Genomic DNA, 14,623 nt, shown 5'->3' with positions numbered 1-14,623 from the left:
CACCCAGACATGTGATGCAACCACACATTAATACAAAAATACATTCTATTTTAAAGTTATTTAGTCATGTTGAAAATGTGTATAAACTATTCTTTGTACTTGGACACCGATATAAACCTTTGTCCTTGAAGTCTTGCAGTTTTAATCTACACTAAAAGTGCACTCACATAAAGATGTTATTGTAAACTATTTTCTCATATCTTGATTAAATTATTTAATAAGACAAAACGCATATCATATACCCAACAAAAACGAGTTAACTTGTTTACTCAGATGAGTATTCAACTTGTGTAATTTAAATTAATTAATGAATGCAATCTATAAATAGATTTGTGTGTTTTATTGCCATAAATTACTCATTTCATTTTAGTACACTCCAGTCTTGGATTTCACTGTGAAACAAACTTGTTGAACGTAGCAAAGTGGTGGAAGTATGAAATAGAAGCTTAATGTAACTTTCTCAAGAGAAAGCACAGATGACAACTCCCCTGCAAGTGTCAGCAATGCTAATGGTTTTAGTTAAGGTTTACTCATCTCACAGTATAACCACTTGTTGCCTCCTGTACATCGGCCCATGTGTGTGTTAGGTCCGGACCGATAAACTGTTTAGCCAGTAAGATTAGCTGATGTTCAGGATCCCCTCATTTATCAGCATCAGCAGTAATATCACTGATAAAGCACAGATAATGTTTCTTAACTCTCACAACCCTAGGCAAATTTTGCTTGTTTTTAATCAAATATTTATATGAGACAGTCACACCTGCCATGTTGCTACTTCAGGAGACAGTCAGATATGTCATGCTTTAGGATGTATTTTTGATAAATTTACATAGTGCCTTTTATAGCCTATATATAGGCTTTTGTGCACTTGTTTGGGATTTTGACATTGTCAGAGTTTATTTACCTTACTGAAGGTTCATTTACGACTATAAAAAAATAGTTAAGACTATTTTTTGTGATTTTTTTTTAGATTTTATCTAATACTGAGTTTCTGACATCTTTTCTTCTGGAAACTGACAATCGTAATATCATACCATAATCGTAATAATCATTGCAAATTACTACCGTGATTTAAAGTTTTGTATAACTGAAACTGTTGGAATCTGTTTCTTTTTCGCCCATTACAGTTAAATCAGCTGATATGATGGGTTATTGGAAGTGGTAGTGTATCTATGATTTCCCTCTCTTTTGCAGGTTAGCCTGGATAAGCTGTACGTCTTGGCAGTGAATCATGTTTTCAAGCATGATCTGATGCCCTTACTGCTGGATCAGGCTAAACGCATGCAGACTCACAGCCCCAAGAGAGACACTGCTACTGTAATACAGAATATATTTAAACATGCCCTCTGCATTCAGAACCTGGAACTGGCTGCAGCTACCATCCACAAAATTGCCCAGGATGTGCCACCAGGTCAGTCATTCATATTTCAGCTGTTATTTGTAAATAAATCACCAATGCTAAGGTAATTTGATCTGCGTCCTTATGTGTTCAGAAAATTTCAGCTGAAATCTAATAGTGTTCAGACCTTCTTTAATCCTGATGTGATGAAGCTTAGTTTTATAGTGCAGTCAGCTCTGTGCATTTGTATTGAAATACCTTTTTAGATAACCTTAAGATATTATCAAACATTTAAAGTGTTGCTGTTCCATCCACATTGTCTAAAAAATGTCTGGATTGTTTTTTACTTTATAAAATCATAATTTCTTATCAACTGACACAAATTCCTGTAACACTTTAACCTCTAATGTGTGTTTATGTGGCCCACACTTCAGTTATTCACTCTCATAACTTCACAACTAACTATTAGTTTCATAGTAGTTGCTGGAATCTTTTCAGTAGTTACTGAATAATAGGTGTAGGCTTTAAGAGGTGAAGAGTAGCCCCCAGATTCCTGCCTTTCATGTTTGATTTGTTTGAGTTTTCTCTCTATAGACTTTACTTTTTAAAAAGGGGGGGTCTACATGACTTCATAATAATACATTTATTTTGACTGAATTATTAAATTAAGGTCTTTGTGAAGCTGTTGTTCAAAGTTCCTGAACATGAGCAGAAAAGCCATAAGAAAACGTCAAGAGAAATGTTGTAGTGTATTTAGCACAAATTCTTTAAGCTTTATGCTCTCCTTTTAATTTGATATATTTAAGTGTTTCTCTGACCTACAGGTGCAGAGAAAACCATGTTTTTGAAATTTAGCCTGGAGCTTGTGCACAAATTGCTGAAGTCTGATACACTAGAGGTTTGTCACAAAAATAATGTTCTCAAATCTTATTAAAAGCTTATTTTTTAACCATTATTTATACATTTAAGTTGCAATATAAGAATGTGATGATTATTATTATTTTTGTTGTTATTGTTATCATTATTATTTTTATTTATTATTTCTTTTGGAATTGAGCATACCTTATATTTGAGAAAAAGGTTCACTCAATCTTAAAAATACTGTGCTATGCTGATGTTATACAGGAATGCATAGATTAGAAGGAAACAGTTTTGTTCCTACGTTACCACCTGTTCATACACCACTTCTTTTCCTCACACCTCCATTCTTGTCCTGTTTTGTCCTGTTTCTGCTTCTAACTGAGTAGGAGGAGTTACAGACACGGGGGGAGATGCTCACCTCTAAACTGCAGTTGCAGTACCAGCGTTCGGCCACAGAGAACGCCCTCATGTCTTTCCAGCTCGACTGCCCTGAGCTTCTCAAGCTTACGGGACTTCCTGGTCGCCTCATTGTTGCTCTGTTTGAGCATAGCTCAGTGGTGGAGCGCATGAAAAGCCCTGCTGGACAGATTTACCCTGGTGAGAGCAAACGTGACATTAATCAGAATAACCAGTAATTACCATTTTAACTTCAGCGCTCAGTGAGAAATGTCTATTTGTAGGTTGCAGGAGCTTCTATTTCTTGCTGTATTTCCCCAAAATAAATTCTCTAACACCTTCCATAATATCAATCAAAATCAAGGCTTTTGACATAAGCCCTGTTTGAGCTGTATTAATTGTATCTGAGGAAGTCCAGTAATGTAATTTGTGTGTGATTTGACTGGCCGATTCGTCCAGGATAAAGATTCAAGCTCTATTTAAGCAGTTAGCCTTGTCTTCAGGTTGCAAAAAATAAAAGAAGGGAGGCTCCAGGTTTTGTTGTTACAGTACTATGATGTTGATTTAAACAGGACTCAGATTACTGAGGGAACTCTGAGTTCTATGAATTATAGAAGGTAATTTGCTCTAGAATTATTACTTTTTTTTTTACTTTACTTTATTTACTTTTTTTTTCCCCCCCCAGATATTCACACAGTGGCTAAAGAGATTGCATCCATCAATGGTGTTGACCTCCTGAAGATCAGAAATATTCTCTTGGAGAAGTGGCTTTGTAAAACTGAGCAGTCAAATGGCAAGGTGTGTTATATAAACACACACTCCTCTAATACTCTAACCATGGTTTAGGCAGAAAACTGATGATAATATATAAAAAGTGTTGTAACTTCTGATGAGTTTAGTTACCATTATTATGTTTGCAGTAACTGAATGCTGCTGTTACTTCATATTCTATATTCTCGCCTCCTTTCAGCAAGTTCTACAAATACAGAAGGATAGTTGGTCTGCTATTATTCTTGCTTTTTTTGAAGTAATATTGATGTGGGCTCTGAATACCTTCACAACTTCTCCAACAATCTTCTCTATAGTCAGAGCTTTTGATTAGAGATGACATTGTTTTTACTGTATATGACAAAGGTAAAGAACGTCAACTTTTTAAGTCTAGATATTTCTATGCATTTATTCCAGGTTATTCCAATATTTGTCTAAATTGGGGTGTAGCATTCTCAAAGTCTACTACATTCCTTCTCATGCATGTACAATACATATTATGATGACACAGGTGGGAAATTTAGGTGTTAACAACAGTATAACGTAACAAATGACAGTATATATGAAAAAACTGAAATGAAACAGAGAAATATGAATGCAGCTAACTATAAAGAATATAGATAAATGTAGAGAAAACATGTAACTTTATTGTTGTTGTTGTTGTTGTTCGTGTTGTAATGGAGGTCTTTACATCACTATAGGACCTGCAGCCCCAGGACCATGTCACTGATATAACTGATGACCCTGATCTCATGAGGTGAATTAAAAACTCTTCCATCAGACATCATAGTACATTTACTTATATAATAAAAATAATAATAATAATAATAATAATTGTTTCTCCATCTTTAGAGTGGTGTACTTACTGCAGATGCACCCTATGGATATAAGTGCCCGTTTGCTCAGTCCCATCCTGACTGCGGAGACATGGGTAAGCAGTATGACTGTAGATTCAGCAGGTGTTTTGTCTGGCACTGTAATATTTAGCATATTTCAGTCAGAACAACTGCAAAATGGTTTTTGAGTTCAAATTTTGAAATTTAAAACACTGGCTTTCTCAGTGTATTTGGGGAAAAAAAGCAGTTTGTGAGGAACTACGTACCAGCTTAGTGTTGTATGTCCTAAATGAGCTTGAGTGAATCACAGTTCAGTGTACTAAAATATGCTAATGAGAGGATTACAATGTGACAACAGGAAATGTTTGGACTGTGCAGTAAGCTGTCAGCTAAAACAGACGTTGGTTTTTAAAATTACGACAGTGTCAAATTTATATTCCACATTTCAAAGAGCTGTTGTATTAGCCGGTAGCATTTTAGTGCTGTAGCTTAGCATGCTATATTTACAGACACCAGTAGTAGTTTTTTGGGTATTAATTTTTTTTTTTTTATTTAAAATAATTCACCATAATATTGAATAAAGAATGTTTTTCCATTGTCTATATTCTACTAATGCGTGAATAGTTCCTCCAATCACATTTGTACTTTCTGTTTAAAAATGCGTGTGACGATGCAACAGAATTCAGACGCTTGCGGATAAAAAAATGTACACCAGGCTTTATTCGAGTGCGACAAAGAAGAGGTCAAAAAACATGCGTGGGTCGTAACCAGAAAGCAGTACAATATCACCGAAGTGATCATAACCAAAGCAAACAACACCAAGGGAATGATCCGATATCGTAGTCAAAAAACCAGGCCAAAAAGTCAAAACACGTATCCAAAAACAGTCAGCAAAAGTACAAGAAGGGACAGGCAAAAATCAAGGTCAGTGAAACAAAACGTAGGTCATAACAGGTAGTGGCAAACAGATAATAGAAACGCTCAGCAAGTTCAAGAAGAAACAATACCTCGCAACGACTAAGACTAAAGCCCGGGCTTATAAACTATACTAAGTGGGTCATATGACAACAAACACAGGTGAATGTATTTAGTACTCCGGTGAATGTGAGCGCTGATAGGTGCGTGCACAAGCATCCAAAGTCATATGATCTCCCGAGGGGTTGTGGGCAATGGAGTCCTTTCTGGACTCTACGTCAGAGGGAAGTTGCTCAGTCACATGATCTACTAATGTATTGTGGGAAATGTAGTCTGAGTCCTCCTGAGGCGTGACAATGCGAGCTTTTATGATGTTCTGAATCATTTCCTAAAGAATTGTAATAGGATCTCACTACTTTACACTTCACTCCCCCATCATAATAATTTGTTTTCTCTGCAGCCGTTGGGCGGATCAGGCCTCAGACTGACCTTTGAGCATCGCAGTCGTGTCCTGTTATGTCTCATTCATATTGCAGACTCAGCAACACTGGAGGCTCTGTCCCACACACCTAGGGATAAAGTCAAGTATGTGTCATCCATCTTATATATAGTTGTGTTAATGATCTTTGAATTCACTTTCTAAAATGACTGAAGTTTTCACAATAAATCCAACTTTTTACAACATAATAAATAATTAAACACAGCAACAGAAGGAGGGTAACTAGAGGGTTAAAAAGCAGTAGTTTAACAAAAAAAAAAATATATATTTTTTTTACAGTTACAGATTTAGTTTTCCCCTTGTGGCCCAAATGCATGCGATCAGCCAAAACATATACTTTTATCAGTTTTATAGATAAAAATGTAACTAAAACTATCAATTTAATCTGCAGTGGGTTTTAGTTTTAGAAGTATTTCAAAGGTGATACAAATGTTAAAGTGCTTTGGCTTTCTTTCTCACACCACACCGACTTGATTTAAAAAGATTTAAAAAAATATAAGCATATCAGAACTAGCTCACATTTCCTTGAAACCCCCAAATATCTACTGTGCACTGTTTTTGTTGTTAGAGCGTAACCACGTTAATACATCAATAGTGTCTAGTGGCGTTTCTTTTTAACTTGTCACATCTTAACATAACTGTACTTATTCATGACTGATAAACTGCACTGATGGAGATTTTGCACTGATATTATATTAATCCCAAATCCTAATATAATATGTTTTTTCTACTGAGCTGCTCTAGAATGTTTTTTGTTTTCATTTTTCAGAAATGCTTAAAATGTTGCATAGGCCATTTTTTCACAAGTACTGAAAATAACAATTACAAAAACAAACATACACTATTGTTTTCATGGTTGTGTCGTGGGTCTGTGTGTCTCAAAGCTGGACTTATTAGCACTGTCAAGGTGTCATGGCTAAAAATGACCCAGAATGAATGTCAGTCTTTTATTTTAAAACTAATCTTGGTAAAACTAATAAAAATGAAAGCAGTACTTAAAACATGCAGTGCAGTTGTTATTATTATTCATGAAGCAACTTCTTATTTAAATACTCAACACAACAAAATATTTTTGACAGAAGTTTTTTTTTCTTGTCCACAAAGCAATTGACGATAATTGTACCAATATTACTGCATTGTGTAACTTCATGAAAGTAAAAAAGGAAAAAAACAGTTGCGGAAATGTGTTATAGTAAAATTAAAATTATGCTAAATTTATATTATTTATATTGACCTTGAATTTTTTTTTTTTTAATCTTATTCAGAAAGCTTACTGTCAGCTATGTTCTGTCTTAGGTACTACCTGAAGTGCTATGTGTACCTCTCTCAACTGGAGGCTCTTAACATTCCATACAACCTGGAAATGTTTCTCATCAGCCCTAAAGAGGGCATGATTAAAGGTTTATGGAAGAACCACAGCAATGAGCCTCAGGTACAAACAGCTTGCTTTAATTAATCATTTAGTACAGATTTAAGACCAGGAGAAAAGTGTCCCAGTATTTTTTCCAAGTATTAATATTTACTATACTATATGTACACTAATTTAAGTGAATATTAGTCAATGTTTACTTAGTTTTCTGCCATTACAAACCACAACTAGTACTACTACTATTAAGAATAGTATTTTTGTAGCAGTAACAGAGTTTTATACACACATCTCACTGTTTAATTTAAATAAAGTTAATTTAAATTTAACAGTAGAATTATACAGGACTAATTGTGACAGCAGTGCCATTTTATGCTGAACGCAAAGTAAGTTATTGTGAGTGAGTGGTTAAATCTGCGTTCTCAGTGGATTTTTTGATAATTGCATTAATTTCTTAATTCTGACACTGTTTCTGCTGCTCTGTCATGAATGAATCCACAAAGGCTGATTTAACTGTCAGTCTAAATTAGAATAATAGCTAAGTTAGTTATAGTTAAAATACAGTCATGCCTGCTCAGTATGCAGCGTTCAAGCTTTACAGGTTTTAGTTTGAATGGTTCCTCTTGGATGCAGTGCTCCTATTTTAGCTTTTAACATTATCATTATCAGTCTAAGCTAATTTTATGGAGCTTATGCTGGGTAACCAGCCGCAGTGTCTGCTGGGTGAAGCAAATCTACCCGTCAGATGTAAATATTTAGCCACAGAAAAAAAAGACAGGCAAGATTTAAGGATAAATTGTAAATATGTGATGAGCTGTTTGAAGTTGGTATGACAGGCTGGTAGTTTGTGAATCCTGATTTAAAACCACTTAGCTTGTGTTACATTCTGTAAAACATTTTGCTAAAGTTTTCTGTCATTCATTATATACTACATCTATAACACGTGTCTTTACATCCTAAGCCATGCTAACAGTTGACGTTTATCATTGCTGCATCTCTGCATCTCTGTGTAGGCTGTGCGTCTAGTGGCAGATCTCTGTTTGGAGTATGAGGTGTTTGATCTGCAGTTATGGAGTGGCATCCTGCAGAAGCTTCTGGTGTTTAATATGGTATGTAAACAACATTAGTGTTTTTCATAGTTTGAACTCTACAAAAGGAATATTAAAATATGATGTTTTCCTGCCTCTATAGATAAGCTACCTGCAGAAGATTCTGGACACTCTCAGAGCAGTGCCCAGCCTTTTAGAGGTACTGACTCCATCTTCTGCTATTTACATTAAGGGTCTTATTTTAAGCCTTTCTGTATGCTACACTTGGTTATCTTAATTTATGAATATATATAATTATTGCTTGGTCTAAATGTGCCCTTTTTTATGCAGTACGTTTTCCCCAAAATTAATCTTTCGTTTTAATACACCAGTATCACTTAAAATAATAATAATAATCTTCAACATCTCTGTGATGGTATCCATCTGCATTTGAATAATTTACCATTTAATTTTTTCTGCAGAAGCCTGCTTAAGACAAAAGCATGCGTTCCATTGTAATAATAATGGGTGCCAAAGTATTGCATATAACTGAGTATTACAGTAACATTACTGTGAATTTAACATTCTCCACAGTATTGAGTACATATTCTGTGCAAGTTAAATTCTACACTACCCCGTCACCATTTGTGGAATGTATGTCATGCAAGATGATTGAGAGTTTAGAGTATATTTTTGCAGATGTGAATTCTGAAGACTAAAGGTGTAAAAGGTCTATTTTATTTTCTTTGGAGCCCAAACCAGTATATCAGTTGGCTCTACTCTTGCCTCACACCTGAAAAAATCTACAGGTGTTTCTGACCATCCTTTCACTCTGATTAGACATCTCAACACTGTGAGTCTGAAAGAATGTGTAACTGTCAAGAAGCCATTACTGAGGAAAGAATACAGACGAACATTAGAACAACAGACAAACATAGAACATTATTACAACACTGAAACTGGACATTTGTGATGTGGAGTAAGGTTTTATGGATTGATGAGTCTAAGGGTGCCTTTACACCTACCTTGTTTGGTCCAAAATTTGGTCTGATCAAAAGAGGTGGTCTTGGTCTGGATCAAACTAAACTATGCTTCGGTTCGTCTGCAGTATGAAAACACTTTTTTAGATGGTTTAGACTTTTGGACCAATTAAGCCTACAGGGAGTTGAGGCAGGCTGTCATAACCCATTAAACAATAGAAGAAGAAAAAGAACCAAGAGAGAGGTGAATATGAGCTGCGGTAGCACACTGGGAGAGGAGGAGACTAATATTATATATCATTGTATTGTAATTTAGTCCAACAAAAAATTCGAAAGTTAGCTTGAAAAATCGCATAAAAAAAGCCAAAACATCTACCTTATTTTCTGACAGGATGAGAGAGAATTTTTAGATATAGGGATATGAAGACAGGACGTACGTTTGTCATGCAGGGTTCTTTAGTGTGCTCGCTAAAATTGAGATGTGAAACCAAAACTGACTGGGTCAAATGTATACGATGTAACAAAAGCATGAACCTTGGTTCGGACCTTGGAAATGCTCTAAACAAAGCAGAAAAAACCTTTAAGGAGCTTAGGTTAGGTTTCTTTGAAAAACTAAAAGCAAATCTCCTGAAAATGGCTGTAAGACAGACAACAAATACAGAGAAAATTATATATATTTAGCTGTCGAAGTTTCTGTGTAAATTTCTGTTGCGCTTTTGTGTACTTGTCAACTAAATGTCTTCTTTTACACTTCATTAGAACTCCGGAGGTGTAAAAGCAGTCTTTTTTTTTTTTTAATAAAAAACTATTTTCTACAGGTGCCGAGCTTCTTCAGAACCTGGCGCAGTGTGATCCTTGCCCCCTTCATGACAGGTGACAGTAATTAATTTCTGTGTAAACTGTTTTTAAGTTAGAATAGTTCTCTCTTAGTCAGAAAGTGTAACATTTGTTATATACTGCAGTGCATTACCCTAAACATTCTGTATCTGTTTTACAGCCTCTCTTCCTCTCAGCCCCCATCAACAGACCACTTTCTACAAGACATTCGTACTTCTACTGAAGTGAGTGTGCTTAGTTACTCAAAGCTTCAAAGCTGGACCACTGCAAGGATAGAAGTTTATTAAATTTGAATATTGCAGTGGATTCTAATGGTCCTTACATATGAACTATTTCCACAGTTTTTACAATTTCCTACAATGATCATAAAACAGACTGCACTGTTATTTGTCACATTCCTATAGTGCATCAACACCTCTGACTCTAATGGTTTTATTGTGATTAGATGCCCATTTCTGTTGAATCTGGACCTGATTGGCATTGCCAAGCGTTTTGCCCAGTTCAACCTGATGGCCTACTCTCTTGGGACCCTCTTACTTATCCCCTGTTCCAAAAAGAGGGAGAAGCAAATCCAGGTGAGTTATTTACCTGAGTTATTTACAAACCTTCTCTTTCTGGAAGTAGCAGTATTTGGACACTGAATGACAGACTGTCATCTATGAAAATGGACTAAAGCACATTACAGCTAAAGACAGTAGCAACAACCATGATTTAACTTGAATTTTGTCTGCACCTTTGGCCATTTTTATAGATATTAGTATGTCATACTCTCTCAGAAACCACAAACTGATCTATTTGAGATTACCAAACAGTTTGAGAGAGGTGTGTGATTTATGTATGCAGTTAGCACACTGCTAATTGATGAAGAATAAGCTTCCATCACTTGTTCGTTTCATTAGCCTTGTAGCTCCAGTGTAAAGCTAATGAAGCAAACGTCATACACCAAACATGTCTCGGCTGATCAACTACATTAGTGGTGAGGGGGTGAGAGTGGGGTAGAGAGTTAAAGTGGAAAGTGAAATTATGGTCTGTAATGCTAAGGATAGCTGATGGTTCAACCTAGGAAAGTACTTTAGCAGAATAAAAAAAAAAGAGTAGCATTAATCAGTTGTTGCCTTAACACACTTTGGCACTACATTCAGTGAAATCTTTCTAATAACTCCCACTGTTTTTCTGTACTTTTGGTAATATTGTGCGTTTCTTGTAGCAGTCTATTCAATACTAGTATGAGCATTGACCCAAATATTGGCAGCGAACTGCTGGTTATATTGTGCAGTACAATTCAAGCACGAAGTTTACTCTCATTGTTTTGATTTTGCTTTTATTTAATCCCTTTTGTAATTTTACTGTTTGGGGTTCTTGTATTGTAGTGTATACAATACCAGCATGAGTGTTGATTCAGATATTGGCAGCAGGCTATAAACTACTGATGTTGCTTATTTTATTTAATATAAATCCCTGTAAATCCCAGTTTTAGTTTACATAATTTAATCTTTTATGACTTAGATATAGACATTAGATATATTGTCTGTACCATCACGTCTACATACAAGGACTGTGTACAAAAGTTAGTTTTATTTTTTAATATCAGCAGATACTTATATTCAGCATTTGTCCGTTCTTAGTTTTGCAGATTAAGTCTTGAGATATGGGGAGAAATGCGAAGAAATTAGAGATTTATGTTTTATTCAGTCACTGTCTGTGCTCATTTTTTTCCTCTGTTCTTTAAATTAGAGCTTCCTGTTGTCCTGTAACCCTGCGGTCATTCTGGATCAGCTGGAGGAGAGTATGAATACTGGACAGCTGGCTGGCATTCCAGCTCAGGTTTAAATACTTTTTAATACAGAAACTATCAAGTTCTCTTTATTTCATCAAGAATATGTAGTGTTTCCTGTTAGTCTCTCATATTTAAAAACTTGCTGACCCTTTTATCAATATTTATGAACAACAGATCAGAGATAGAGTGTTGACATTCCTCTTCCAAAGTGGCCACTACCAGACACTGATGAAGACCGAACACTTTCAGGCCCTCATGAAGCACTTTGTCTTAAAGGGTCTTTCTGAGCAAGTTAATGAGCTGGTTAAATACCTTGTGAACCACAACAGGTTAGTAGTCTTTAAATATAGCAGTTCCCACATACACTCATGTTTTATTTTGGTCTGCCTGCTATATATGTAAGGTGCAAAAGTTAAAGTCCACCCTTCATTATTTAATAAAAATAATAACGATTAAAAGATGTAGAGGAAATGAGACTCCTAACAACTGCGTAAGGCCTGGCTGACCACCAAAACTGTCCCCATCAGATAAACAGTACTTGAAGCTTTCATATTTAAGAGAGAGGATAAATCAATCTCCTCTCTTGCTTCAGATTTTAAAGGAAATCCATAGATGTTTGTCCATCCTTACAGTGTGAAAAGATAAATCAGTGCTATTGAGAAAAGGAAATAGACAACAAAAGGAAAAAAATTGCTAATCAAATAAAGCTGCTGGTAAATAAAGCACAGAACAATGTACTGGCCACCCCAGAATCCAGCAATGAATGCTTTAAAAAGTAATGAATGTGTTTTCTGTCTTGGATCATGGGGAGCAGAAAATGTCACCAGCTTTTGAGACTGAACTTTGGAGGTGGAAAAATATCCCAGCAAATTTCTTTGAAAACTGAAAACAAGGGAAGCAGTAATAAAAGCAAAGATTTGAAATTATATTTAGTTGTTAAAACGTTTATGTAATTTTCTGGTCAATGTCTTTTTCTTTTGTATTTTTCCCTAACGCTAAAACATGAATAATTTGCAGTTAATAGTTTGCAGTTGTTTTGATTAAAAATGTAATAAATTAAAGGTGGTCTGTATAGGTGTACAATTACAACATGTGGTCAGAAAGTGTCCATGCTGCATGGTTTTTATTATTCATTCAGTGCTTTGAATGGAACAGTATGGATAATTCTGTTGTGCAGCACAGTTCAGGGACAAAATTGTCTTTCTTTTGATTTTGTTTTTATTCAGTCTCTTATTTAATTTCACTGTGTACGACGGAGATAAATCTGACCTGAGATTGTTCAGTCCTGACCATATAGATCTGTGTTTCTCAGTCTGGGGAGGAACATATTTACCCACATATTTACCAAACATATTTACAGGTAATAATTCAGCAAAACAATCTAATTAATATAATTTTCTTACCTCAAATGTAGTTGATCAGCTGTGTCCAAAATTTGTTTTTAATTTTAAAAAAAAGTGTTTTTGAAACTGAGACTGATGTAGCTAACAAGAAAGCTAATAGCACACACCAGTCAGCACTGTTTAAGCTCGTAACAGACAGTGTTATGAAAATCAGCTCATGACAGCCAGTTACCTTATTGTTCCTCATATTTTTTGTGTTCTATTCAAAACATGACATCACAGTTGTGCATATCGTTGTTCATTACATCACAGTTGATGTTTAGAAGAAGATGGCCGTTTAGACTAATTAGCTTCCTGTATTAGTCACTGCGGTCATGGACCACGTGCACTAGAATACAGTATATTGTAACAAAACCGTGAACAACAATGAAACGCAGTAAAGATGAGGTAAACTGGCCCTTTTATTTAAGCTAAATAGCTCGAAACTGCCACTGACCAAAATAGAGAGAGAAAAATATTTGAGGTTATCTTGATGTTAATACATAAATAATCACTTTTTAATGCAAGTTAGGCAAGAAATGTCTTATTTCCCCCTTATGAGTATTATGGTTAATGTATTTTTCTTTTTAATTTTATATTTTTCTTCTATTAGAAAAGAAGAGGCTGTTGCTCTTGCTCAGGAATATCTGAGATGTAAAGAGCTGAAAGGAGGGACAAAAACTTCAGCAAAGGCTGCTTTTTCTGACCCCATCAAGGTAATGAAAAACAAAGAAATAGTACCTTGTGTTTCGCACTAAATGAAACCGTGTTTTATGAGAATTGGCTAAAGTTAATGCAGGGAATAAATACAAAGCTGTATTTACATGTATATGCAGTCTTTGTTGGCAAAGTCAGTGAAACTGATGTACAGTAATAGAAACTGCATACCGAAATTAGCTAACAAAATATTAGCTAAAATGAGCAATATACATTTGTTTTTTCTCCTCATTTCAGGAGTTCTTGGCACAAACGATGGAATCCAGAGGCTGACTCCAGCACCAACAGAAAAGAGAAAAACCCGTATATTACACTTTTTACATAAGACTGCTAATAAATGTATCTTATACTGCTGCTTTGGCTTTAAGAAGTTCTTGCCCAACACATTACATGTTATATTCACACAGCTGTCAGTCTTAAATAATGTGATGACAATTGTTTTTTGCTGTATATAGTTGTAGGAGGAAAATTATAAAATGGCACATTACTAAATGTTTGTCAGCATGACAACTTAAGTTAGAATTGAATTTAGGACACCGGTATTATAGAACGACACTTCTTAACTGTATAATCTAATTCTAACTCCAGATAAGAGAGCAGTATTACAGAACTATCCTAACTAGACAAAGTTTCCTAAATACTGTCCTAACTTTAGGACAACTCCAATGGTGTCCTAACTTATCTTTTAACCTTTTAGTTCTATTAGCGGTCATTTAACTGCATGTTCATCCAGAGGTAAACAGTCATGACGGCCAGCGAACGCCTGTCGCTCCCGCAGCTTTCAGTGTAGTCTTCACCAGCATCACAGGAGCGAGTATAAACTTCCAGTGGTTGACAGTTGTGCCCATTACCCACAATGTGTTCGAGTTCGCCGTAAAAAGGGCACGTTATTCGGCCACGGCCACGTCTTTGGTTCGTGTCT

At 35.4% G+C, this 14,623-nt stretch overlaps 1 protein-coding gene across 1 annotated transcript in view; it reads left to right on the top strand.

Annotated features, from left to right (window-relative positions):
* Positions 1 to 14,053, top strand: part of kntc1 (kinetochore associated 1) — a 47,721-nt gene extending 33,668 nt beyond the window's left edge. Inside the window, exons 45-61 of the mRNA XM_036597915.1 lie at positions 1,195 to 1,411; positions 2,164 to 2,237; positions 2,587 to 2,797; positions 3,282 to 3,394; positions 4,066 to 4,121; positions 4,217 to 4,295; positions 5,576 to 5,700; positions 6,911 to 7,046; positions 7,994 to 8,089; positions 8,172 to 8,228; positions 9,807 to 9,861; positions 9,986 to 10,049; positions 10,271 to 10,400; positions 11,560 to 11,649; positions 11,777 to 11,931; positions 13,598 to 13,700; positions 13,939 to 14,053. Of these exons, the coding sequence (XP_036453808.1) occupies positions 1,195 to 1,411; positions 2,164 to 2,237; positions 2,587 to 2,797; positions 3,282 to 3,394; positions 4,066 to 4,121; positions 4,217 to 4,295; positions 5,576 to 5,700; positions 6,911 to 7,046; positions 7,994 to 8,089; positions 8,172 to 8,228; positions 9,807 to 9,861; positions 9,986 to 10,049; positions 10,271 to 10,400; positions 11,560 to 11,649; positions 11,777 to 11,931; positions 13,598 to 13,700; positions 13,939 to 13,974 (1,797 nt within the window). The 3' untranslated portion in view covers positions 13,975 to 14,053. The remainder of the gene's footprint in view (positions 1 to 1,194; positions 1,412 to 2,163; positions 2,238 to 2,586; positions 2,798 to 3,281; positions 3,395 to 4,065; positions 4,122 to 4,216; positions 4,296 to 5,575; positions 5,701 to 6,910; positions 7,047 to 7,993; positions 8,090 to 8,171; positions 8,229 to 9,806; positions 9,862 to 9,985; positions 10,050 to 10,270; positions 10,401 to 11,559; positions 11,650 to 11,776; positions 11,932 to 13,597; positions 13,701 to 13,938) is intronic.
* The last annotated feature ends 570 nt before the right edge of the window (positions 14,054 to 14,623 follow it).

Source organism: Colossoma macropomum, unplaced genomic scaffold (assembly GCF_904425465.1).
Source record: "Colossoma macropomum unplaced genomic scaffold, Colossoma_macropomum, whole genome shotgun sequence".
Classification (NCBI taxonomy): Eukaryota; Metazoa; Chordata; class Actinopteri; order Characiformes; family Serrasalmidae; genus Colossoma; species Colossoma macropomum.
Note: the sequence above shows the minus strand (reverse complement) of the source record. Positions and strands in the feature narration are given on the sequence as shown.